General features: G+C 51.0%; 2 protein-coding genes across 3 annotated transcripts in view; one reads left to right on the top strand and one right to left on the bottom strand.

Annotated features, from left to right (window-relative positions):
- Positions 1-7,627: 7,627 nt before the first annotated feature.
- On the top strand, positions 7,628-12,605 carry TP53I11 (tumor protein p53 inducible protein 11). The gene is made up of 6 exons (XM_050898033.1): positions 7,628-7,848; positions 8,958-9,016; positions 9,591-9,639; positions 10,084-10,180; positions 11,109-11,210; positions 12,463-12,605. Exons 1-6 carry the CDS (start codon positions 7,720-7,722, stop codon positions 12,594-12,596), a joined length of 570 nt encoding a protein of 189 aa, XP_050753990.1. The 5' UTR covers positions 7,628-7,719; the 3' UTR covers positions 12,597-12,605.
- A 5,387-nt stretch (positions 12,606-17,992) lies between these two features.
- TSPAN18 (tetraspanin 18) overlaps positions 17,993-26,649 on the bottom strand; it is a 135,959-nt gene continuing 127,302 nt past the window's right edge. For both annotated transcript variants that reach the window (XM_050898089.1, XM_050898090.1), the window contains 4 exons: positions 26,184-26,282; positions 23,556-23,735; positions 20,923-21,006; positions 17,993-19,931 (listed from right to left, as the gene is read on the bottom strand). In XM_050898089.1, the coding sequence (XP_050754046.1) occupies positions 19,884-19,931; positions 20,923-21,006; positions 23,556-23,735; positions 26,184-26,282 (411 nt within the window). In that variant the 3' untranslated portion in view covers positions 17,993-19,883. The remainder of the gene's footprint in view (positions 19,932-20,922; positions 21,007-23,555; positions 23,736-26,183; positions 26,283-26,649) is intronic.

The following is a 26,649-nucleotide window of genomic DNA, read 5'->3' as shown; positions in this document are numbered from 1 at the left end:
TTTGCAGCCAAAACACTCCTCAGCAGCAAGGGATGGGCTACTTGAGAAAGCTGGATAGTGTGGCCAAGCTTGTACTTGGAGGGGGGGTGTGTGCATGCATGTGGTGGATGAAACGTGAAGTCTGTTTGTCCCCTGTGTTGGGAGCCCACCGAACCATGTGCAGCAGGGCTGTGGTGGGGCCAGGTGTCTGACTGCGTGCTGGTCGCCGTAGCCGTGCAGGGTGCCGACCGAGCGTGTTCAGTGTGTCGCAGACCACCCTGCCAGCTGCTGCGAGGGGCAAACAAGCATTTCTCCCCTAGGGTGAAGCCCGGGCACACTTGCTCATTGTGGAGGGATTGGCACGTTGCTGCAGGTGGTGGTTAGCAGGCCGGCAGGAGTGTGGTTGCTGTGTTTAATTATAGCTCCCGTTTGAGAAACTAGTAGAAGAACAGGGCTTTTTTATCTTGTTCTGGGGAAACCGAGCACTTCACAGCCTTTGATTGCTATATAACACATCCTGCGACATGGAGAGAAACTTTCCTGTGCTCCCTGCAAGAGGAAATTTGAAACCTATGGGCAATAAAATCCTTGAGCTGGGCCATACCTCCCAGACGGTATGACTTGGCCCCCAGTCACAGTGCTTCTTGGGGCAGGATGTTTTTATCGCCACAGGAAGCTTGTGGGCAGGAGCCGCAGCACCTAGGGACAGTGGGAGAGCTGGGGCTGCAGGAGAAGAGCTGCATCAAGGAGGGTGCAGGGGCTGAGACTGCCCGGGGGATGAAGCCCTAAAGCAGGCAGAGGGGAGAGTTCAGGATGCATGTGAAAGGCTGAGCAGGCTTTGGATGTCCTTTTCGGCCTGGAGTGGTAACAGGGTAAGTAAAACAAATTAACTCTTATCTCCTCAGTAGGTTGTCTCCTGCTGAGTGGTGATGGTGGCCACATCCGTTGCGTTCGTGGTTGCTGGAGCCACATGAGGCACAGGGTGTCACCGCCTTGCACGTGGTGGCTCCAGGGCCAGCTCTGCACTGCTCACAAACAGGGTTGGAGGGCATCCGGCTGTGTCTGTCCATGGGGCATGTCTAACCTGCAGGGTGAGCTTTGGACATGCCTGAGGCAACTCTTCGTGCATCACAGGTGGTTTGGGTTTTGAGGTTTCCCCTGGCTTGTCTGTAGATGATTTGGAGGCACCCAGTGAAGACGCCTTTTGATCTAGGGATTTTGCTTTGCATTTTCATCCTGTGTAGGGGCAGGAGATCTACTGTCTAGGTTAGTAGGTTTTCCCTAGGGAGGACACAGTGTCCCTGTGCCTGTTGGAGTTACTTAAGGAAGCAGCAGGGCTGTGGCAGAGTTGGGAATGAACCTCTGGCAAGAGATGTTTCCTACTGGTGTTGCAAAGAGCCTTCTGTACTGAAAGGGCTGGTGTTTATGTGGGAAGGGAGTCCCGTGTACCTGGCTTGTTACAGGTGAGAAATCTGAAGTATCCCTGTTGCTTAGGTGTACAGACTGTGCCAGACTGAGCGGGAGCAGCAGCCACATTATGCTGCCGTGGTGGCTGAGTGCTAATTGTTTTTACTGCCTGAGCATCAGGTTATTTTTAGATTGATCAAGTTTCATTCCCTGCAGGTCTCTGAGGCTTCCTGACCTGCAGAAACTGCTTTGGGAGAGTTTATCTTCTCTAGGGTGGAGAACTTACACACCTTATCCAGGGCATGGGTCGCAGTATATTCCTCCCAGCAAAAAAATGCAAATTATTTTATTGTTGTGTTAAGATGTGTTGCTAGCCCAGAGTGTGCAAAGCTGTGTGCTGCAGCTGGCATGGAAGAATTCCACTGGGAGATGGGGATAGTGATGGACTGCTGCAGCTGCCTGGTGGCAGAGAGGTCCTAATCATCTAGATCTCTGCTCTGGATAGAAATCTAGGCAGGGAGCTGGTTCAGTCACCATGGGTTTGGGATGTGCAGTTGGAGAAATACAGCATGAATCATAGAATAGAATAATAGAATCACAGAACAGTTTGGGTTGGAAGGGACCTTTAAAGGTCATCTAGTCCAACCCCCCCTGCAATGAGCAGGGACATCTTCAACTAGATCAGGTTGCTCAGAGCCCCGTCCAACCTGACCTTGAATGTTTCCAGGGATGGGGCATCTACCCCCTCTCTGGGTAACCTGTTCCAGTGTTTCACCACCCTCATCGTAAAAAAAATTTCGTCCTCATATCTAGTCTGAATCCACCCTCTTTTAGTTTAAAACCATTACCCCTTGTCCTGTCGCTACAGGCCCTGCTAAAACGTTTGTCCCCATCTTTCTTACAAGCCCCCTTTAAGTACTGAAAAGCTGCAGTAAGGTCTCCCTGGAGGCTTCTTTTCTCCAGGCTGAGCAACCCCAACTCTCTCAGCCTTTGCTCATAGGAGAGGTGTTCCATCCCTCTGATCATTTTTGTGTCCCTCCTCTGGACCTGCTCAGTCTTTCCTGTGCTGAGGGCTCCAGAGCTGGACGCAGTACTCCAGGTGGGGTCTCACCAGAGTGGAGTAGAGGGGCAGAATCACTTCCCTCGACCTGCTGGCCACACTTCTTTTGATGCAGCCCAGGATACGGTTGGCTTTCTGGGCTGCAAGTGCACGTTGCTGGAATATAGCTGTACCTTGGTAGTTACCTGGGACATGGGGAGTTCTGGCTCAGGGTCTGCTCCACCATGGGCTTCCTGGGGAAGCTTTTATTAGGCTGTTTGGATAGGATGCACAAAGATGCTTTGTGGCTCTCAGGTGTGTTGTTAGGTTAGACACAGGGGATTTGCCTCATCCCCTGGGATTTCAGAGTCCTCCGTGTCTGACGTTGTTTACCAAGAGATTTTATGCACATAAAAGTGAGCAGACTGAGCCTTCGTATGTGGGGGGAAAAAAAAGAGTCTTAGATCCCACTCGATTAGGCAACAGTCTAATGTTTGCAAGAGCCAAGGTACCTAGTATGTCTGTGGATCCTGTCCTTAATCTGCTGGTGTTTCCAAAGTGGGGATATCATCTGTCCTGAAGGTGCAGGGCTGTAGTAAGGTGAGATTGTGAGACACTGAGATACTTTGTTAATGAGCCTCGTGGACAAGAAGAGGGAAGAGATGGCTGGCTGGTTGAAAATCGTATGTGGAAAGTTATCTTTCTCTTTCTGGCTGGTCTTGTTCTTGTATGACTGCTCTGACCTGTGCATCCACCACCTCTCTTCTTTGCCCTGCCCATGTGTTTGAGCCCAGGCTTTCTTGCTGTATCTGTGGCCGAGTAGGTGTGGGGTCCAGAGCAGCTGCTATGGACCTGGCACTGTCCTCACTGGCAAAGAGACAGGACCACCAGAGCCTGGAGAAACAGCAGAAGAGCTGGACAAATGCGTTATGGCTGCCAGGGCCTTGCAAGAGAAATGCTGTGGGCATCAGCCCGGCTATGAGAACCAGGTACAGCGCAGCTGCCGCGCTGGGCACTCCTTTCATGTGCGGACCCCCTTGTGCTGCTGCAGTGCTGGAGACCTCCCGTCCCGGGGCAACTCCAGTATTGTAAAGAGATGGTGCTGCTGCTTCATATTTACTAGTGGTTCTCAACCTGTGGTCCATGAAAGATGCTTAGGCATGGCAAGTGCCCTCTTAGGCTGTTAGAAAGGACATACATCCACTGGACCTTCGGTTAACTCTTTGGCATAACAAATCAAAGTGGGCTCAAGATGTTGAGTTGTCTCAGGCATATTGCCTTGGAAAAACTAAAACCGGAGCCTGACAGGATAGCAAGAGTCCTCCCTCTGGCCTGAACATGATACAGCTGAATAAACTTGTGGCCAGCCTAAATGTATAAACCTTTCACTCATTATCCTGGCTTGACTGGTTCATTTTCTCTTCCTCTGCTTGCGTATTGGAAGTGGCCTCAAACCCTTGGAGTGAGAGGTACTGTAGTGCCACCTCTTGTATTCGAGCAGCACTGCTTTGTCGGGTAAAAGCCTGCACCGTGGATGGCAGTGCCACCGAAACAATGTCCAGCTAAGCAGTAGGCAGCAGCCCCATCCCCAGGGCCCCCTGGGGAGCCGTGTCCTCACAGGCAGGCAGGATAGCACCCGTCAGCCGCTTGGCAGCGGCTTCCCGAAGCTGTAGGCAGTCAACTTCAGGTGCCTGCGAGAACGGGGTCTGGTTCCCCTCTTGCACCCCCGTGCACCTCCCTCGATGGGTGCGCGGCTCTGGCTGCTGCAGCATCATTGCGTGTGTGGTTGAGTCTCCCCTCTCCTGTGCTGCAGAGCTCCTCTTCTCTCCAGACGCTGGGAGGGAAGTGGAGATGCTGGGGGAAGAGCTGTGGAGGTGGGGAGAGATTGAGCTATCATTAGTGTGGCACCAGTGAGGTTTCTTTGCACCACGAAGCAGTAGCTATCAAAATTGAGTGCAGTATGCTGAACAGCTGAGCAAGGGAACAGATACTGAAAGGAGCCTGCAAAGAAAAAGGATTTTGGAGGAAAAAAACCTCAACTGCACATAGGCACTGCCCATCACTGAGAGCTGTGTTGCGGAGTAGGAATTGCCTGTTTATGGTGATTGATCTGCGCAGCCCCTGGGATGCTCAGAAAACGGATTAAGGAGAAAAGAATTGCGGGAGAAGGAGGAGGTGGAGGTTCCCCTTTGAAAACGCACAGGCTGATAGAAAACATCCTCTAAATTGTCAGTGTGTCAGGATACATTAATGTAAGTATAACGTTTTCAAATCCTCGGCATCTTCTATCTGAATGTCATTGAATTGGCCTTAATGCATTCATTAGCTCATTATTCATTAATATTCAGTATTCATTAGACTGGCTCTTTCTCTGGAAGATGGGGATAATGAGACGTGGTACTGGCTGCGGGGCCATGCCGTAGCTGTGCTTAGTGTGGCAGGAGTGTGGTTTTATGTACCAGAATGGCCTTCGGTGATTGTTTTATTGGCACTTGTGTCTGGCCTATGTTGTCCCGGCTCTTGGCCAGTAGTTTACCACAAATTAGTGGAAATTCGTAGTGGGAGAGCAGTGCTAATGATGATGTGGATAAACTTCCACCACCAACTCTCCCCTGAAAGCAACTGGCAAGACAACTGATGAAGGCAAATTTTGATCTTTTGGCCTGTGGTCAGAGTTGCAAAACTGCCTCTAATCACAGAGCTGTTCTTCGCTGTCTTCATCGGTGAGTCATGGAGTCCCCCCTTCAACTCCCATCCCCTTCCTTTGCTTCTTGCCCTCAGGAGAGATTCTCTAGATATGAAGATGTCTAATTTTTTTTTTCCTTCTTTTCTCTTTTCTTTTTCTTTTTTCTTAATTTTTTTTGCCTTCCCATCTTCCCTTCCTCTGCCATTTCTGACCATGAAGAGGACAGAGCAGGAGGTGTGGGCAGTAGACTTTCCCTGGCAAGAAACCAAGAGGGATCCAGAGGTGCCAGGCTGGTGTGGCCAGCACACTCAGCACCCCAAGTCCTATCAAGACCAGCAAGCCTCAGGTCTCTCATCCCTGGGGAGGGCTTTGGTGACCTGGGGCCAGTAGGATGCTGCTGCTCAGGCCCTCTGCCAGACTTTTCCCTCAGCTAGCAAGCCTTCATGGAAGGACTTTGCTTTGCTCCCCACCAAAGCATGCAGGGGAGGGAGACTGGCCAGATAGGTACCTAGCACCTTTACAGGGGTGTGAGGGTCCTCCTGACAGCGTGGCATACCTTGGGCACCCCTTTGCTTGGGGCTGTCCTCCCCATGTCCCAGGAGCTGCACTGGGCCAGATGAGGGATGTGGGATGGCCTCAGAGTGGTCCTGAGGCTCAGTGTGAGAGAGGAGCATTCAGTAGAAGGGTATTGCTTCAGGATTGGGCTGGATTGCTTTGATCAGAAGATGCTGGGCTAGAAATACCACAGCAACAGGTCTTCTCTGGTTTCAGCAGCAGTGCAGTTCTGGTGGGAAACACTCAGCATCCAACTTCAAGAGTCTGGGTCTGTGAGGAGTGGAAAGGACTGCAGAAACTGTAGTAAAAGAAATTAAAAAGAGGTCAAGCTTTTCTTTTTGACACATCACTCTGCCTTTGGGGTGGATTTTGTGTGCAGATTATCTAGATTTGAGTACCCACAAGTTATTGTGACAATTTGTGTCAGCAAACTCCAGATATGAAAAATCTTCCAAACTTTTCTACTAGCAGCTACCTTTTGAGCTTCTTGCCTTGTGCTTGAGTGTAGGCATGAGTATACAGCTTCCACTGCCCTCCTGAGTGGTTGTTTTCCGTTGTCCCACTTCTGAAATATTTCTAGACCCTGGCTGCTGCATCTGGCTCTGTGCTGCCTTTCCAGGAACCTGGGCTTAGTTATTCAGTGGAATAAGAGCAAAAAAACGCAACCAGACAAAACCCCCTACAATCCAAAAGAAGCGCCTGCAAAGCCCTGAGTAGCTGAACTGTCTCGCTGAAAAGCATTTTGCCTGTGGTCTGCTGAAAGAGTCTTATTAAACCTTTGATCACGGGATTCAGTCTTTGCACTGTCCCAGTGAGACCTCTTAGCTTTGCCTTACAGGAAGAGTTATGTTGGGCACTTGCAGATATGGTTGGTTGCTCGTCTGGACAACCACAGGGAAGGGTTTTCCTGCGAGAGGGAAATCCCTTGCAAGGCAGCGGGACAACACTTGTATGCACGATGCCAAAATAACCGGCATCTCATTTCATTACTCCCCGAAGACTCATGAACTCTTTAGACACAAGCATAAATTCTCTCCTCCTGGGGCAGCCGTGGGAAGGCTCGGCTGGGGCGCAGGACTGCCGGTGCTTGAGCCCTGCGCTTGCTTGGGCTGGATTAGCTGTGCCTGGTGCCTCTGGGGATTCGTCTGTGGGTCTCTGGGAGGGTGAAGTGGCAAATGGAAAAATGTGTTTGTGTTCAGCTGAGGCAAGATGAGATGAAGACAAATTGGAGGAAAATACTTTCTGAACTGAGGGTTCCCAGGGTTTTATGATTGCAGGATGATATAGAGTGATTTCATGGGACTCTTGACACCTCTGCCTATATACCACCATGCCAAGGCAGAAGTTATCTCTTCCACCATAGCTTCTGTCAGTTGTCTTTTTCTTGTTCTTATCCCAGATAGTATTTGTAGTTTCTAGTTGCCGTCATCTTCCGTTTCCCAGAAAGCAATGTATCCTCAAGGAAAGTCTTGCCTCTGGCTTCTTGTTGTTCAGGGGCTGGTGTGTTCTGGCACAATGTGGGGGCTGCAGCGTCTCGGGGGGGACACAAATAAATACCTGAGACTTGTGTGGTATTTGGCCTGAAATGGCAGCTGAAGGGTGTGATGTATGGCACAGGGAAAGACAAAAGGCAAAGCATCACTTAATGACTTTAATTCCCCTAATCTGGCAAAGAGGTACCGTTGGGCATTGCCTCATGCTGGCATAGGCCAGACTACAGTTTGTAGGTCAAAAGCACTTATAGCTAAATGCCCACGCTAAAGCCACACTGCTCTGATTTTCCTTTCCCCCTCAGCAGATCCCAGTGACAGCAGGATCACCCTGAGATGAGCCACCCATAGCCGGGGCTGGCCCTGCTGCCAGGGCTCCCTGCCCCGGGATGATGAGGAGCCGTCTGCCAGCCTAACAGGAAGATTTTGTGGCGGTGGTGGTTTGTTTTTTTTTTTTTTTTTTCCCCCGAACCTCGTGAAATTTCATGTGACGGCGGAGCCACTTCCCGTACCCCCCGTGCGCCGTCTCGCAGCCGAGGGCTCGGTGGTGGAGGGCCACCACCATGGCGGCAAAGCAGCCCCCGCCGCTGATGAAGAAGCACAGCCAGACCGACCTGGTGAGCAGGCTGAAGACGCGCAAGATCCTGGGGGTCGGCGGGGAGGATGATGACGGTGAAGTCCATCGCTCAAAGGTGAGGGCAGGGGAGAGGGAAGCATATGCGCAGTAATGATAGAAAAGAGACCTTCTGCCTGGGCAAACCAAGGCGGTGTGGGGTTTATTTAGCATCTAACTTCTACAGCCTCTTTGGCAAAAACAGGGCTCCCATCTTCCGTGGGTCTCCTGTAAAGCAAGAGGTGAAGGCTGTGGTGGCACAAGCAACGCTGCCTTTGAGCAGCGACGGGCATGCAACCTTCTGGGTGCACGGGAGCTGCCCGAAACGGCTTTTCTTGGTAGCAGGGTGAGCTCTGCCCTCAAGCTGCTTTAATCCATTCCTGAAATTGTATTGCTGAGACACTCGTGAGCTAGCTCAGAGCTGGTGCCGTAGGAGCGCGGCACCACCGATGCCCACCAGCCGGTGGCCTGGACACTGGAGCAGCGATTTAAGCAGCGGTGCCTCTCGGAAGAGGCCTGAATTGCAGATGAACAACCTGTTTCAGTGAAATACCAGAGCTGGAAGACTAGAGTGAGCCCTGCAGGAGCCCTGTCCTGGATGCTCTCTGGAGAGCTTGCTGGCAGGGCATTGCCTGGCTCCTGCCTGCACGTGAGGAGCAGCGCAGAGCCCTCTGAGAGCTTTCTGCAACCAAAAGGTCCCCCAGTACCTTTCCCTGTTGCTGCTCTGTGTAGCCTTCCCATCCATGTGGTTTGGGGTAGTCACAGCCAGGCGTTGCTCTGGGCAGTGTGAACGCGAGAGCAGGACGGACTCTGTGACACCCTGAGGGCTCTGCTGGAGCCTGTGCTCCATCGGGATGTGACATGCAGGCGGTGTGTGGGAGGAGACAGTTCCCTCTTACATAGGTAAGAGGAGACAAGAGTTAATGTTGACCCTGCCCCAGCCGCACGCTGCACGTGGCTGATCCCAGTAAGGGAGCAGTAGAGGCTGCAGCACCTGATGGAAATCAAGGCAGCCTTTGGGAGGTGCTGGGACCAAGGGGTCACAGATTAATCCCGTGTCCTTGTCCTCCTTTCAGCCCTCTTAAACTCCCACATGGGGTTAGGTATGCGTTTTTGGGCTGGCGAATACTGCCTAAAGGCTGGGGAAGGGTCTGCTCAGTCACCTTATGTCTTTTATTTGAATTTCAGATTAGCCAAGTACTGGGAAATGAAATCAAGTTTGCTGTCCGGGAACCGCTGGGGCTCAGGTAAGATATTGGGCCACCTTGGAGTTGGGTTGTCTCAGGGCCCTCGGCCACAGCATCCCTGACAGCTCTGGCTGCTGACACCGGTGCTGCTGCTGCGCCAGCATCACTGCTCCCTGCAGAGGCTTCTTGGGGGCCGCAGGACCAGACCAGCTCTGCTTTCTTCCCCCATAAATCAGCCTGAGGCCCTCAAGCTCTTGTCCCACAGCAGGTACTGGGAACCACAGGGGCTGCGTGGGGCTGGAGGAGCTCCTGGTCTCATGTGTGACTGGGTGGTGCGTCCTGTGGGGACCCCCCCTCTGCGCCATCCTCTGGGCAGGGTCACTTCCCTCCTCTGCTTGGGTGAGGGGGATTTCAGCTCTGTCTCACCAGTGAGGCCGGTCTGCATGCTGAGTCTGGAGCTAGCAGGGTGTGGGGAGCTAAGTCCTCCCGCAGGAGGCTTGTGGCTGCCTCGGTTGTGTGAGGGGGGAGGATGAAGGCTGATGACCGAGCAGGCAGCCAGGAATGCTTTGTGAAGTATGAGTGATGGGATCGCCCCTGTGCTCACGCTGGGTCCTCTGTCTTCCCTCTCACGCAGGGTCTGGCAGCTGGTTTCTGCCGTCATGTTTTCTGGGGTCGCCATCATGGTAAGTGAGGGACATGGTCCTGGGCACTGCCAGCTCCCGGCTGCCAAAGGGGTACCCCAGCGTGGCTCCTCGACCCCCAGCATTTATCCCCCTCCTCTGCCTCCAGCAGCTGCCGCCGCTTTCTCTTGCAAGGCCTTTGCCCTCACCGTGGCTCAGTAATGGGCTTTGCCAGCAGTGTCCTTGGCGGTTTGTTCCCATCACCAGAGTCTGTTTTCATTAGTAGGGTCATAAACCACACACGGCACGGCAGCCTCAGCCATAGAAACCAGCTGTGAAGCCAGTAGCTGACATGCTGATATTTCTTGTGCCTCCTTAATTTCCAATTTCCTGGCCAGTGACTCTGATCCCATAAAGGCTTGATGTTGGAGCGCTGCTGCCCGAGAGGGCACGTTTTGATGGCCCTGGCCAGTGCAGGCTGCTGAGTCTCTCCCTTGCCTCTGCCAGGCCCTCGCTTTCCCTGACCAGCTCTACGACGCTGTCTTCGACGAGGTATCGGTGAGCAGCAAGACTCCCATCCGGCTCTATGGAGGAGCCCTCCTCAGTGAGTGCTGTGCCGCTGTACCCAGGGCGCACTGCTGCCCCATAGAGTGAGGGGACAAGAGGCCAAAGTGGCAGGAGGGAGCAAAGTCTGTGCCCAGCCAGACAACTGCAGCTGGAGAGCAGACCATCTGCTGTTAGCAAAGAAATTGTTTAGGGGTATTTTGAAAAGCTCAGCTACTACTGCTTTTTCCTAGTAGGGGCTCAGGCTCGCTGCAGGTAGGGTAAGAAGGGCTGTGCATGCTCTGAATACCTGGGAGAGTACCCCAAGTGTCCCAGCAAAGGGAGATTGCAGATGGGCTGGGAGATGGAGTGCTGGGCTGCAGCTGGGGCCAGACCCTCCCCGTGGGAGTGGGAGGAGAGAAGGGGCAGGCGACAGCATCCCGAGAGGGCCCCACGCGAGAGGCCCAAGAGGTGGGGGCCAAAGGACAAGAAGGTGAGGGGAGCCTAGAGAAATGATCTGGAAAAGAAAACGAGCGGAGGAATTAAACACACAGGGTTTGTGTAGCTTTGCACCCTGTGCTGCAGCTGCTAGTCCTTCCAGGCTGCAGGGACTGCACCTTTTGGGTGCCCTCTTTGGGGCTGGCACGCTGCAAAGGGTGGTGCCCAGCACCAAAGGGCAGGCAGGCTCTTGCAAAGCATGGGGTTTTTTGGGGGGGGGGGGCGGCTGGGGCTGAGAGCAGGCGGTTGGGTGGGATGCCCTGGCCCCGGCGGGCTGGCAGCCGGCTCCTTCCCGCAGCCTGCAGCAGCACCTCGCGGGGATGGCTGGAAATGCAGGGGCCACAGCGGCCGGGGAGAGCGCAGCTGCCCGCAGAGCTGCTTCCCTCCCGTGGGAGGCCGAAACGGTTCACCTGGGAGCAGGTGGGAGGGCTGCCCCTTCCCAGTGATCCCCCCTGGCCCTCGGGCAGCTGCGCTCTGCTGTGCCTCCGCAGGTATCTCGCTCATCATGTGGAATGCCCTCTACACAGCCGAAAAAGTCATTATCCGCTGGACCCTGCTGACGGAGGCATGCTACTTTGCCGTGCAGTTCCTGGGTGAGTAGCTGCAGCCACCCAGTAGGGAGGAGGAGGATGCAAAGGATGGGGATGCATGCTGCGTACCCCCACCGGGCGGGGAGGAGGGAGAAGTGAGAAGTGAAGGTGGGCAGGACAGCCAGCGTGAGCAGTGGGACCAAATGCAAAATTGGAGCAGTGCCTTTGGGTCCGATGGAGTAAACTCTAGGCTGAAGGAGTTGTGGGGTGAAGCCCTGGGAGTCATAGTGGACTCAGCTCATGGGAAGGCACTGTCTCTGCTGCCTGTCTGGCACAGCCACAGGGGCACCCGATCCCCAGCTGTTCCCGTGCTGTGCCTGGCTTGTGCTGGAGATGGCTCCTTTGCTCTGCAGGATGGGCAAAGATAACCTGGCCCCCAGAGCATCTTCCCTGCCAGCTGCTCTCCCTTTTCCTTCCTCATGGAGTAGCCTCTGCCTTGGGCTGCTCACTGAAGGGTGCCCAGGTGCAGGGGAAATATCTTCCTCTGATTCATTTATTTTTTCTCCCTAAAAACATCCTGGCCTTCATAGCCAGTACAGGTCATCTCCTGGAGTGGGCTGCCTAGATGCTGGGGCTAACAAGACAAGACTGTAGCAACCTACACTAAAAAGGGGGATGTTCCGTCTTACCAAAACAGAAAATAACAGTTCAGCTTGTTTCTAGGGAGCTTATCTATATTTAACAATGAAGGGGGTTCTTGTATGTGTGTATTGATAGCTCACTAAGTGTGTTATAAGGTAGCTGGTTTAGATACGGGCTATGTGTTGGTAGCCAAAAAAGGAGATGCTCGGAAAAGAGGTAGTGTGTGTGGACTATGCATATTTTGTAGCTGCTTCTAAAGTTGAAAAATGTTTATCACCGCTGAAGTGGTCAAGCCACAAAGCAAACTCAGGAACATGCAGCTTCCACAACTAACACCTGAGCAGGACGGAAACTCGCACCTGCTTGAGTGACCATTTCGGGCTGTGGCTGCCTGAATGTGGGGCTGCCTTTAAAGTAGGGTTTCTATAAGTGAGAGCTCTAGCGACTGTGGGTCTGTGGCTAACTTCAAGGCTGTGAAATCAAGCTAGTGAAGAGCCTCTGCCATAGGCTCACTCTGCGCATGAGCCTGCGCTGAAAGCTGCTGCGTTCGCAGGGCTCAGCAGGTCTTGCTAAGATGCTGCATTAGAGGGCAGCAGAAAACAGCTTTGTGCTGTTTGTCTCCATTTGTTTTTTCATCACCAACCTCTGCCTTGTCTCCCTCCTTCTCCTCCAGTTACCACTGTCTCCCTGGTTGAGAGTAGCCGGATAGCCACAGGTGCTGTGCTCCTCCTGGTCAGCCGAGCCTTCTTCATCCTCATCAGCATTTATTATTATTACCAAGTTGGACGCCGTCCCAAGAAGGTCTAATTCCTGGGCTTTTTGTCATGGGAAGGGTGGGAGGGGGGGTTTGTGTCGGTAATTTTGCATTATAATTATAACTTTTTTTTTGTTAGTCCCTTTTGGTTCTAAAGTGGTTTCCTTCTTTTCCACTTGCCGGCATGAATCAGTGTGTAACCCGGTGCTGGTGGCATTGCTAGGTGAAATGGGGGGAGCAGCATCGGGCGGAACCCCCCAGCCCCTCTGCAGGAGGTGAGGAGCAGCGGGAGGAAGGCTCAGGGAGGTGTGTGGGCCTGGCAGGCTCAGGGAAAAGAGCCGGTTTCCTGGAGGGAACTGGCCGATGGGATCACAGGCTCTGAACCGGCTAGAACAAAGCACAAAATAAGACCAGCACATTGAAACCAAATCCCTGAGAAGACAGGGTGGTAAGACAACCAACGAAGGACTCGGCTACTCCCTTTGGTGAGCCTTGCACCTGCCTGGTGGAGTATGCCCTCGTGTACAGTCTGTTCCCCTTTTAACAAGTACTGACTGCCCAGGTAGCTGGGAGCTGGACGGGGCTAGGTCGAGTTCAGCGCTTTGCAAACAGCTCTTCTTTCCTTGCTGCCAGAGGTGCCACCTCCTTCGGAGTTTTGCACCAGGTGCTGTGCAAAGCTTGGCAAGAGACAGAGCAAAAGAAGAGGGAGACCCCTTGCTTGTTCCCTTCGCAGGGACAGCACTGGGAACAGTGGAGCAGCTTGAACTACAATATGTGAGAAGTGGAGGAAGCTATCAGAAATAGCCCATTGAGCACAAAGACATCCCCTTGCTTGGGATGTTTCATGAAGTTTCTAGGCTGGGGTCCTGTCCCCTTCACCCCAGAATACTTCCTACAGTTGCGGCTTTACTGATGGTAGTAGCAGTGGTGGGTGTGAGGTAGCGTCTGATGCTTTAGTTAAGCAGGGGCTGGAGTGCTGTTGTGGTTAGCACTAGTAAGAGCAGAGCAAGCATCAGTACAGCTGCTTGGGTCAGTGAGCAGCCTCTAAAGATGAGCCCCAGCTGTGGGAGATAGTGTTCCAGCTCTGCTAATGTGCGGACATCACACCTTCTGACTTTCAGAAGAGAGGACCAAAGTTTGTAGCATTAAGATACTTAACTGGGATGAAGAACAGCAAGGAGCAGGGCTTATGAAGGCATCATTGCCTTTTCTAGCTCAGTCAAGGACTGACTAAATGTGCTTTAGTACTCACTGGCCAGTTTCTCCAACACCTCCTGGGCTTAACAGCACTGGCTGCCCTACTTCCTAGTGCTTTCCTTGCGGATTATCCCTGTCCACGGCTGGAGGTGGCATTTTTTGTTTTCCATGGGACTAAAGCCAGAAGGTCTGTGTACAGGATATGGACTTCTTATGTGCTACTGTTGACTGGATCAAAGCGTGCCCTGGAATAGACCTGACGTCCCAAAAGCCCAGTAGAAAGATGCTTACGCAAACAGAAGTGCTGGTGTGAACAACAGCCCTCAAGCCACTGGTGAGACTGGGATCTACGGCTATAGCTGTTTAATATCTTAGTAGAGTTAGAAGAAGGTAGTGCATAGTTACTGTATGTTGTATTAGTGCTTTTGGCATTTAGAAGCAGCTGCATAAACTTGGGCCACTGTGTGCATTGTACCTACTGGCCATGCAAAATGTCTGTCAGGTAAGAATATTGGAAATAGTTGAACCAGGAAACATCACAACTGTAATTTTTTTTCCCCTAAGAAGGAAATCAAAGGGAGAGGCAACATCCAAGAGCAGGCTAAATTCTGGAGCCTCCCAATAACACGCCTGCCAAGCTGCTTTCAACATGTCCAAAATATGATACTGAGCAACCAAAACATATTTAAGAGGAGCCCTGTTCCTGTTCAGGTGGAAGAGTTGGGCTCTAAGGGGGAGACGTTTTCCCTGTGAGGCAGGAAATGATCGAGTGCAGCCTGGAGAGTATCACAGATTAGACCGAGCGGTGCTGCGTGTGGGAGGTGGAGCATGGCATGCTGTGGCTGTTGCTTCTCACCCTGCGCACCACCTGCATGGGCAGCTGCAATGGCTTCAGTGCAGCACTTGGGCTGTAGTTGTTGGTATAGGTACGTGAAGCTTGATTCTTTGTGTTTTGGGGGTCACATGAAATGTATACACAGACTGATCGTTGGTTTTGGGGGGTGGGAAATTATGTTTCTAGGAAAGACAAGTAAAACTGACCACAGCAAAAGCAATCTTACAGAAGAAGGAAATGGAGGGTCTTCTTAATGCTGTCCTCCCATCTGTGTTGGCTGCAGGTCCTAGGAACTTAGTTATGACTCTGGGTCTGTAGATGGCTGCTTGATTAGTGTATGTTAAAATGTCATCCAGCAGGTGAGAGAAATGAGTTACTGCACTATGTGAGAGCAGTTCTCTGATGACTTCTTGATGGTTAAATCAGGTGGGAGGGTGGAGGAAGCAGTTACAGTGTTCTAAAGGAGCTTTAAATCAGGTGAGGTCAGATTCCTCTGGTCCCCTTCAAAACTTAAAACAGTGAGCCACTTCTAGTTTTGCCAGTCAATGTCTTCTGCTCCAACATAGAGCAAAGCCTGGGGGAGTGGCCACGTAAGAGATTTCATGCTACTTGGTACCTAGTCCTGAAAGGGGAGGGATGAAGAAGTTGTTTTATTTTCATGCTTCTTGCTCCATCTTGCTATAAATGGACCATGTAGAAAGCATGGAAGTGGACTGGGACTCTATACCTCTTCTACAACTAAGTGAGAAGGGGCAGATGGATGCCCTTGCTTGGCAATGGCTACGAAAAGGCTGTGGTCCCTGGCATGGTCCCTTCTCATCAGCAAGGTGCTGCAGGAGAAACATGGCCAGGCCCACTGGAGAAGGTGAATTTGTAGCAGGTGAGGTCTAGGAAGGAGTTTCTCAGGGTGGCTTGAGGATGGAGCCCAGGCAGAGCATCTGCAGCGCTGCCAGAAACCAACTGTGCCTGGTTGTCTTCACTCTGTTATGAATGGGGGAAAGGGAGGAGGATGCTGAAACGTTTGTACATAACTGCATCCCTAAGGAGAGAAGTGCTGCCATCACAGCTGCAGGTGGCAGTTGAGCATATAATTTGGGATCAAAAGCCTGAGGCATCACTTCAGGCTCTGCTACTGATCTGCTGAGAAAAAACTTCATCTCCACAGGCATCAGTTTCCTTATCTGTTAAATTGTGAGAAAGGCCTTGGACTGACATCATCTCCCAAGGGAGACTGCAGTGAATTACCTGCATTTGTATAATGTTGTGCAGGGGTGGGAGTTGTGTTCTCCACCGGGTTGTGCTCTGAGCAGGCACAGGCCAGGACTAAGGCTGACCCCCTTTCTCTGCCAGAGATGGACCCAAACTCTTGCATTCATAGAGCCCTTGCTTTTGAGGGTGAAGAAAGCTCATCATTCACGTAACTCCCTACATCACCTTATTTATGCCTAACCAATATCTGGCAAACTGGAGCTGGTGACAAAGGAGAGGCTCTGTCTGTCCTAAACTGGCCTCTCCTTTCTGGTCAAGGGTTTTTACTTGGTGGGGGTGGGGCAGGGGAGAATGGGACACTTCAGTTTATACCTCATTTTAGCTGCTGTACCTGAGTTTATTCTTCTTCCTCTGGTAAGAAAGTGACTGTACTTAACACCAAGCAAATAGTGAAAATTAAAGCCGTTTCACTTCACTGTCACAATATCTTTCTTTTATTTTTTTTTTTTTTTTTTAAGAAATGCACACAAAAACCGTGCAGAGAGTGCTTCAGGCTTGTGTTCTGGTTTATATTACCAAAAAAAAAAAATTCCTTTCAATATAAAAAAGCATTACAGTAGGGAATACAGGATAAATTAGCTCCACTATCTAATAAAAAGAACATTTACAGTTTTTTAAAATAGATTTCAAACATTATTTCACACGCAGCCCTTTTCCCAGGCATTCGTGACAGTCACTTGAGCATTAAATAACAGCTGGGAGGCAGGGGTGCCAAGAGGGGCTGCGGGCTCGCAGGCACAGGCTGCTCTCTACTACTTCCATCCAAGGTGCTTGGGCTGTGGTCACAGTGCTACAGCGAAGGAGGCAGCAGCACAGCAGCTCCCTCTGGTCCCCAGCCTGCCCAGAGCTCTCCAGTGAGCAGTGAATCTAGCATGAGCCCCTGACCCCAAAATATTCACCAGAGCTGTTAAAAACAAATATAAAAATACAGTTGCTTCTCCTGCCTACTGTTCTGAAAACTACTGTACAACAGAGGGGGCAACCACATATAACCAAGGGACAAAACCAACAAATTTACATGCTTTGCCAGACAGCGGGAGTCTGCTTTCTAGGCTTGCTTGTTCATTAAATTCCCCCAGGGGAAAATTCCTTCTGCCTGTTACCAGCTTCCACAGGTCCTCTCAGGCTTGCACGTATCTTTACAGCTATCTCCAGTTCTTGTTTAAAATGTGCTGCCTGGCCTTTGCTGGGGTTTCAAGCTGTGTTCCCAGTAGCCTGCCAGCCAGCTGCAGAGAAGAATTGAAGTCTTCATCCAGAAAAGAGCAATGGGGGATCAGACAAGGTAAGAAAGAGAGGAGAAACAGCTGTGCAAAGGCCAGAATGACAGATGAATAAGATATCCTTTTGAAGATACAGGGACTACCATTAGGGAGAGAGGGAAAGTGAGAAAGCTAAAAACAAAGCAATAAGTACAGAATTAGGAAAGCCAAAGATAAACAAGCCAGCAGAGATCCTACTTCAGGTGTGTGTATTTATCTCTTCATGCTCTGGCTGCTTTGGTCCGGTTCCCCCAGCTCTGACAATTTTTCCCCCATGCCACTGGTGGCAGAAAAAGGCTTTAAGGCCTCCCCCCCCCCCCCCCCCTCCCCCCCCCTTCAGCCACCTACCATGCACAAATCAGGGTATTCGCCTTCCAGGCTCTGACCTGAGACAGCCAGGCCTTTCCATAATAAACTGAGGGGAAAGGAAAAAATTGGAGACTGGGGGAGGCAGTTCTGCTTCTCTCACTCACCTCCAGCCAAATTACCATCTCTGCTGATGGTTTTGTTCCTCCCCTGGGAATTGCTCTCCCAGAACAGTCACTGACACCAGCTCCTGAGGCAGAAGCAGAACAGATAAGCTCACCTTCTGCTCAGCCCATTCCCTGCAAGACTAGTAGATGCAACAGATTTTTCCTATCTTAAGCGCAGCACCTGCTGTCGAGTACAAATACTGCTGGTTTTTGGCTAGCAAAACTGTTTTCCTTCATTAAACAACAGACCAGAATTTAATGCTAAAATGCCTCATTAAAAGAAGGTCCAGAGGGAAATAGTTCAGAAAAGCTTTCCACAAGGTTTAATGCAACATCTGAGGCTGCTCAGCAGCCCTGGCCACCTATTTCGTTGCTGGAATATGCTGACTGCGGCACGGGGGGGGGGGGGGGGGCTGCAGCTCTACCTGCGCAGGCCCTCTCCTGCTGATGAGCAAATTGTTGGTCTCAAATGAAGCTTGGAAAAGCTCTAATGCCTCCTTCCTGTTCCTTAGTATCCCAATTCCCCAACTTGGATATTTAGCCAGGATCTTTGTCTATTATGGACCAGGCTTTCTGCTGCTTTCCTTCCTTCCCTGTAGCCTGTGCAGTGCCACGGGGTGAGCTCAAGGGACACAGCCCCAGTGGTGTAAGGGAACAGCCAGTCAATGTACCTGCTGCTGCAAAGCCAGGGCACAAGGTTACTGTTCAGCTCCTTGCTGCTGCCTTCTGCCCCCTCTCCTTCCTTGCCAGTGGTTACAGCTTTCAGAGGGGCTGGTTTAAGCCTATATAAAAGTGTTCCATAATCTGAGCCTATAAAATCTGTAAAAAGACCTAAGCTAAACAAGAAAGCACAGCCCATTCTGTCTTCCCCCAAGTAAAATGAGTTTGGAGTCAGGGAGTGAACAATTAAGGCAACAGGGGTTGATGCTTCCAGAGCAGAGAAACCAGTGACCTGTCTGGGTTGATAACCACGACCACTGGAGCAGCGGCTGGAGCAGTTTGGCTGCACTCTGGGTGCTCTTAGAGCCTGCCTGGGGCCTCAGCAGTTCCATCTTAATCTCTGACCAAGGTCCAGTCCCAGGCATCTTTCTCAAGTTCACTTCCAAATGATTAAGTAGATGACATGTTAGTTAAATGTCAAACTATCTCAAGGGAGGAAACACTCTCAACTAACAGACTAAAACAATTCTGACTTGATGCTTTCATCATGAGCCCATGGGAGAATCTTGGGGAAAATCCTCTGAGCAGAAATGACGCCACAAGACTGTTTAAGGCAAACAGCATGGGAGTGGCTGACAAACCTCAGCTTCCTCCATCCAGCACCATGCCTGGACCTCCCCTTAGGGCTCAAAAGCATGTAGGAACCACTGCAAATATATATGCTAACAGAGCACCACAAACCATTTTTTCCAAGTATGAAGGGAAAGGCAAAGACTGACAGGATTTAAACACTATTTCCTCCCCTTCTCAGGAAGGCAGCAATATCAATGATTCTTGACCAGAGCCATTATTTTTCCCAGGAGATGGGAACACAGCAGGGAACCATTTGGTCTCTTTCACAACAATGAACAGTAAATCTTAGTAAAAACAGAAAAGTAGGCACCAAACTCTTGACCATCAGCCAGCCTTAGCTGAGTCCCATCGCTAAGTGAGACCACGCTGCCCCTGCTTGGGGCTCCAGAGAAAAGCCAGCCTCACTGAAGTGCTTGACTTCTCTGACAAGTTTCAGGTGACAGGGGCAAAGCTTCCACTGAAGAATGTGTGTTTTCATTTTGTGGCTGGGATTTAAAGCCAGAACCGTGCAAACAATGACTTCTTAGATGAGCCACCACCACTTGTTTCAAACCCACCTGGACAGTCACAGACTTCGGCCAGCCTGTTGCCTTATCCAGCCCCTGGTGTCTGTTCTTCAGTCCTTTGCTGTCTAAAGCATGATAAAGTCGCAAACGGTAGGCATGGCCTTGCGGGAGAGGCGGCTGTGCTCGTCCTCCCGCTCCCCACTCCCGCCGGCTCCATCAGTCTCTAGTGCAATCGGCTGCGCTGGGCTCCTGCTCCACGGCTGCTGTGGGTGGCTCTGGGCAAGGGTCCGGTGTACAGTGTAGTGCACATCACCTCAAAGTTCCAGCCCCTGAAGTACAATCCTTTTGGTCATTCATATATTACAACCCTCTTTTTTTTTTCTTTTTTCCCCCTACCCCATTTTGTTAAAAAAAATAAAGTTTTTTGGGTGTTGTCAGGTTTTGTTTCTTCTGATTTTCCTTCTTTCTTCTGAGCATGTGGGGAACGTGGTGGTTCATGGGCCACCTCTTACTGGATCCCTCGAAAGAGACACATAGCAAAGATCATGGCAAACAGCTGGGAAGAGGGGGGGGAAGAAGAGGGCAAAAACAAAACAGAGAAGCACAAGAGTCAGCTGCATCTTCCAGAAGATCGGCAAAGCCCTCCCTGGCCCTGGGACCACTCCTGTCATTCCCTCCTGCCCAGCAGTCAGTGACGCAGCGAGGGGGACCCTTCTCACCACCCAGGGAAGGCTGTGGCAAAACTGAAGGCGATCCCTCCCCTCCTTCCCCTGCCCCCCCAAACTGTTTGTGGCTACAGCAGCAGCCTGGCTTCATTCCCAAACTGCCCTTGGTGTCGCAGGGGAGCAGGCTCCGCGGTCCCTGCTGTGCACATCATTGCCACTGCCTGGAACGGGCACAGCGCGGCCTTTGAGGGGGCTCCTAGGGCTCTCTGACCAGATCCCTCTCCTTTGCACAAGACAAGGGACTAGGGAAAGCACCCGGCCTTGCCCCAGTAATGCTGCAGGGACATCAGTTCTGGGCTAATATCATGTCTGGTGGAAGCCTGTTCCTCAGAAACATCACCAAAGAGGTAAGTACTAATGCAGGATAATGGAGATGCTCTGGAGCCAATACAGTTTTGGGCTCTGAACAGAAGTTTTTAAAGCAAAGGCAGAGTTTGAACACATTAACCAAGTGACAGATTAGTCAACTTGCTGGGGTGCTGCTACAATGAGGGCAGTGACTGTGTGGGGCCCTGGGGCAGGCAGAGGGTCCCCAAAGCCCCTGTGGCCAGCGTGGCAGGGTGCGAGCTCTGCGGCGGGCCCAACACGAGGCGGCACTGCAGGCTTGCAGCACTGCGGGCGTTCGGCACCGGTTATTTCCCCGCCTTTTGTTGCAAAGGACCAAGCACCCGGCTCTTTCCAAGCAATTAAAACCACAAGTTCATAACCTGCTCGCACTTTGCAGGAGCAGCTTCCCCTGGCAAGGGGGAGCACCTGCCTGTTTGCCTCGCTGCTGGACATCTACCGACACTGCTTTTCTTCTAGTCACACAGCAGTAAGTACCTCAATAGCCAACACTCCAATGGCAAGGGCTCCTGCAAGGTACACGTAGGTCTCAAAGGAGTTCAGGATCACAGTGTAGCAGCCCTACGAAGGACAAAACATGGTGAGACACACGTGAGCAGCACATTGCATTGTTCTTACAGCATAGCCCTCATTAGTACAAGAGGTCCTCTCAGATCCAAGCACCGCAAGCACGGTTCCCTCTCACCCCCTCACGCAGCCCCACAGCACAGGAGGCAGAGACCCACAAGACAGTGCCGGGGAGGGGAAGGTTTTGCTGTGGTGGGATGGGAGTGGTTCACACCCACAACCCCTCACTGATCACAAGGAACTGTGACTTCTTGCTGGGCAGAGAGGAGCAGCACGGGAGAGTCACTCCCTCTGCGAAGGGCAGAGACTAAGCACAGCGAAAAGGACGCTCAGGGCATACGACAGGCAGCCCAGGCTGGCTAGGGAAAAGGACAATTTATTTAAAGCCAAGGCAGGAGATTTTTGAATACTTTCTCATAGCCAGCAGCTCCTTCTCACCCCAGGACCTTTTCTCTGTGCCTTCCCCCAAAGGAGCATGGATGAACACCTGCTGATCTTCTAGCTATAGGAGAATTAATTTCATTAAGAACGCAGGGCCATGCACTACAGCAATCCCTCCACACATGCCACATGATGGTGGCAGCACAGCCACCATCATCTTTAATGTCATTTATTATTGCTCATACAATTAACAGGAAGTAGATCTTCTGCAAAGGTTTCATGATGTTTCTGGAAATCACCAGCTTATCCTGGCCTCAGTTCTCCCAGCCTAAAATTCCAACCCACAAGCAAATTTCTGCAAATAGGTCACACATAAAAAGAAAAGTAGATTGGAGTTTGTCCAAAGCAGCTCTCCTCCCCACTGAGCATATACTTCACACATACACGTTTAATCCCATTCATACTGCTGGGATGTTTCAATCACCTGACTTTTTCCTTCAACCCATAAAGAAAATGTCTGAACTGCAAAGACAGCACAACAGTTACATACCGGTGTCCATGCCAGACCCTGCTCACTGCGAGTGAGAAACAACCAGAGGAGAGCGAGGGAGAGCACAGAGAGGATCCACTCATGAGGCAGACCCAGGGAGTGCAGACCATTGGGGCAGTAACTGAGCTATTAAAACAACGCTCTTGTCAACATGAGACCGCTCAGCAGCAGCTCTGTTCCAGCCACGTTTCAGCCCAATTTTGAGGGAAAAGCATCCAGCCCAGCAACAAAATGTTTGGGTGCTTGCCAGAACTCCAACCTTAACCCAACTTCCAGCATGCCCCACTCAGCTGGCTACAAACAGGGATGAGCACAAGTGCAGCCAGCACTGTCCCACCAGCATGGTGTCCCAAGAGCCTGACTTTGCTCCAGGAATGCCTGAATTCAGCCATCAGTTGCTTGGGAGTGTCCCTCCCATTTTACAGAAGTGCCTCGCTGTGTGCTTGGTGACACTCTCTGTGCACACAGCTTCTCCCACCAACACTCTGCAGTGACGAGGGCTCAAAGGAAACCTTCCCTTTCCGTAGAAGTGACAGGCCTCAGCATCACCACTTACGGAAAGCTAAATCTGTTATCTGCTTTAACCCTCTTTCTCAAAATGCAATTCTCTTTCCCTCCCTGCTGTTTGTCATCTCTCTCCTCTCTCTCCCCCCCATCTATTCACAGCAATCAGACCTAGCAGAAGCAGTACGGTGCTGTCTGCTATGATCTCTCACTCAGAGTGCCTTTGCCAACCATTTCCAGCTGCCAGGCAAGGAACAGCTCACACACTGCTTCCAAACTCCTTTACTCTCTTTCACAATCTGCTATCAGGTGCTGAAAAGAGGACCACTGCTTAGTCTGGAGAGAAAAGGAAGCTTGTACTTACAGTCAGGACAGAGCTCAGCTGGCTTATTCATGCTGAAGTGAACACAATCAGGAACATTGCTAGAAAGTTTCTTAAACTTCACGTTTTGGTGACATTGTAAGGAAACATGACTGTAGTATCAGTGTCAATGACATTATGCTGAACTGTCTTGTTCCAGTCTAGTATTGGGAAAAATTGCCAAGTCGACAGGCTTAGCAAAAGAAATGCCCTTTTTCTACTGTAAAGAGTAAAAGAGCAGAGAAATGCAGCTTTCCAACAATTCTCTTCCTTGGAAAACATAGTCTTCTGTGGCTGTTTAACCCTTGATCTCTTGGTTGCATATGTTGTTGATGAGGAGTCTTTGTGAACTAACCTGGAGCCACTACTGCAGCCAGTAAGAGCCAACTCCATTCCATCCTCGCTGACCTGTGCTAGCTTGCTAATTAACTTCTCAGAGACAGTACTAACCTTCAGAAACACAATAAAACTTGATGTAAACTTCCACCCCACCTCTCAATCCCTTGGTAAAATCTTTGTATTTCTGCTGATACAGTACAACATGGACTTAGCAGCGCACACAATGAAAGGGGATTTTCAAAATCAAACATATGCCATGACTTCAAATGCTGTCAGCAGAAGTGTAATTAGGATGTGAGCTACAGTCAAAATAGCCCAACCTGCCAGCTTCACTAGCTACCCATGACCACCACAGCCGTCTCTCTGCCCGCTGTGAAACTCCTTTTCCTAGTGTTCAGCTTCCCTTACCTGTCGGTTCTGAAACCGCTCGACGCCTGTGAGGCAGGCATGCTTGTTGACAAACATCCCTTCCCGGCTCTGGAGCTCTCGCTGGCAACAAGCCTCCGGTGTCGCTTTTTCCAAAGAGGAGTATAAAAGATGAGGGTCAGCTTCAAAATCTTCTGGTCCATTCACTCCACAGCAGGCAAACTAGGGAGAGGCACAGAGAAGAAAGGAAGACAGAGTTGACACTTTGCCCTGAAAGCAGATATGAGAAATCTACCAAAGACCTATTCTTGTAGGGATCAAAGCTTTAGTCGAAGCAGAGACAAAACAACTGTTGTTTCCAAAGAAGTGGGTTGTGCTTGTACCTTGGAGCTTCTGTTTCATCAAAGCCTTTTTATAAAGTCCCCCTGTTCCCATGTCATACTGTAGACTCTAAGGTACCACTGGGAATATTGCCATGAACTACGCAGGGCTTTGGAGCACATCCAGAATGACTCGCTTGAGATCACCCAGCAAGTCTGTAAGGGAGCCAGCAGTACAATCCAGGCTCCCGACTGCCTGTTCTCCCCATAGCTAATGGCCAGGATTGTTGCTGCTCAAAGGCACTGCTAGGTGATTCAAGTAAGGTCCCTTTTTAGGATTCAAGTCAGGTCCTTTTTAAGGATTCAAGTCATACTCTGACTCTGTCTCCTTTCAGTCAGCAAAAGGAAATGTCTTTATTAAAGTCCTGAATCAGCATGAAGGGCAGCAATCATCTTTTTCTTTTAAGATTAAAATTGACTTTTCATCTGCAGAGCCCGACATCCTGCTCTTCACTCCTGAAGAGATACACGGTGGGCTATACTGAGCACTAAGTTCACATGTGTACACACACACACAGAACTTCTTGTAGTAGATAATAACAACTCCAATTCCAATGACAGTCGATCTGTAACCTGCCTGATTAGGGCTGTAATAACAAAGTCAATTTTGATGGCTAATATTTCTATACTGAAAATATACCATTAGGCACACTCCTGCCTAATCTGCCACCTACCAACTCATTTCACAAGAGCTAACAAAAAGCCATTAGTTAGCACCAGTTTTTGGCTGCTGTTGGCTGGGAATAGTTCTGAAGTAGCCTGCAAGGTGCAAGGTCCAGGGTAAATGCAGCGATATTCAGTTGCAGACAGCTCCACGGCTTTCTGTGCCCACTGTTTGAAAGCTGGGGGTACCCAGTCAGGTCAAATGCCTCAGGCTTTGGCAAACCACAAAGGCTGACGCAGTGACTGGGAGCGTCTCTCTCGGGACCGATGGCAGCAAACCCATGTATTGGGTTTGCGTGGCAAGGTTTTGGTAGCGGGGGGGGCTACAGGGGTGGCTTCTGTGAAAACCTGCTAGAAGCTTCCCCTATGTCCTATAAAGTTAATGCCAGCGGGTTCCAAGATGGACCCACCGCTGGCCAAGGCCAAGCCCATCAGCAACAGTGGTAGCGCCTCTGTGACAACATATTTAAGAAAGGGAAAAGAAGTTACAGGGGAGTAGCAATTGCAGCCAGAGAGAGCAGAGTGAGAAGATGTGAGAGAAACAACTCCGCAGACACCAAGCTCAGTGAAGAAGGAGGGGGAGGAGGTGCTCCAGGCACCGGAGCAGAGATTCCCCTGCAGCCCGTGGTGAAGACCATGGTGAGGCAGGCTGTCCCCCTGCAGCCCATGGAGGTTAATGGTGGAGCAGATATCCACCTGCAGCCCGTGGAGGACCCCACGCCGGAGAAGGTGGATGCCCAAACGACGCTGTGACCCCGTGGGAAGCCCGTGCTGGAGCAGGCTCCTGGCAGGACCTGTGGCCCCGTGGAGAGAGGAGTCCACGCTGAAGCAGGTTTGCTGGCAGGACTTGTGACCCCACGGGGGACCCACGCTGGAGCAGTCTGCTCCTGAAGGACTGCACCCCGTGGATGGGACCCACGCTGGAGCAGCTCGTGAAGAACTGTAGCCCAAGGGAAGGACTCACATTGGAGAAGTTGGTGAAGGACTGTCTCCCGTGGGAGGGACCCCACGCTGGAGCAGGGGAAGAGTGTGAGGAGTCCTCCCCCTGAGGAGGAAGGAGCGGCAGAAACAACGTGTGGTGAACTGACCCAAACCCCCCTTCCCCATCCCCCTGTGCCGCTCGGGGGACGGGAGGAGGTAGAGAAAATCGGGAGTAAAGTTAAGCCCGGGAAGAAGGGAGGGATGGGGAGAAGGTGTTTTAAGATTTGGTTTTATTTCTCATTATCCTGCTCTAATTTGACTAGCAATAAATTAAATTAATTTTTCCCCAAGTTGAGTCTGTTTTGCCCGTGACGGTAATTGGTGAGTGATCTCCCTGTCCTTATCTCGACCCACGAGCCTTTCGTTTTATTTTCTCTCCCCTGTCCAGTTGAGGAGGGGGAGTGATAGAGCGGCTTTGGTGGGCACCTGGCATCCAGCCAGGGTCAACCCCCCACAGCTTTGAGAAAGACCAGCTGCCAGCTGAATTCTCATCTCCCTCCCACCACCGCCACAAACCCCAGTGCTATGCTTGACACGACAGGATGGTTGAAGCCGGCTGACCCTGGGCGAGTTGAGGGTGTGGGCTGAGCACCATGTTGATGGCCGCTGACCATGGGCAGCATGGGACTGGCACGGCCTGACTTACTGTGATCATAACAGAGTTCCAGGTGGAAGAGAAGACGTCCGTGTCGTTGTTCCTCAGGTAATGTTTCTTCAGCTCCTTGGTGAAAAACTCTCTGGTCAGCTGAAACGCACAGACAGGTGGAAATGTAAAGGCTACTGCCAACAGCTTTCCCAAGCACTTCCCAAAGCTCCCTTCTGTAAACGCTGGGGGTTGTTTGGTTGTTTTGGTTTTGTTCTTTTTTTTGCAAACCTCAGAGGAGAAACATGGGAAAAACCACTGGCTGAACCATAACTATATCCAGGGTGAATGGTACCTGTTGAATAAAACTGTTGCTCCTTAAAAATCAGGGACTGAATTATATCTATACTTGTGAGATAACGTTGACACTTAAAGGTGGGTTGGTTTTTTTAAATTTTCAGCACTATTTGAAAGTGTTTCATAAGTTGAGACAGGACTAAAACAGATTTTAGAAAGATCTTCAAATCCA

This window comes from Gymnogyps californianus, chromosome 5, assembly GCF_018139145.2.
Source record: "Gymnogyps californianus isolate 813 chromosome 5, ASM1813914v2, whole genome shotgun sequence".
Taxonomy (NCBI): Eukaryota; Metazoa; Chordata; class Aves; order Accipitriformes; family Cathartidae; genus Gymnogyps; species Gymnogyps californianus.
Note: the sequence above shows the minus strand (reverse complement) of the source record. Positions and strands in the feature narration are given on the sequence as shown.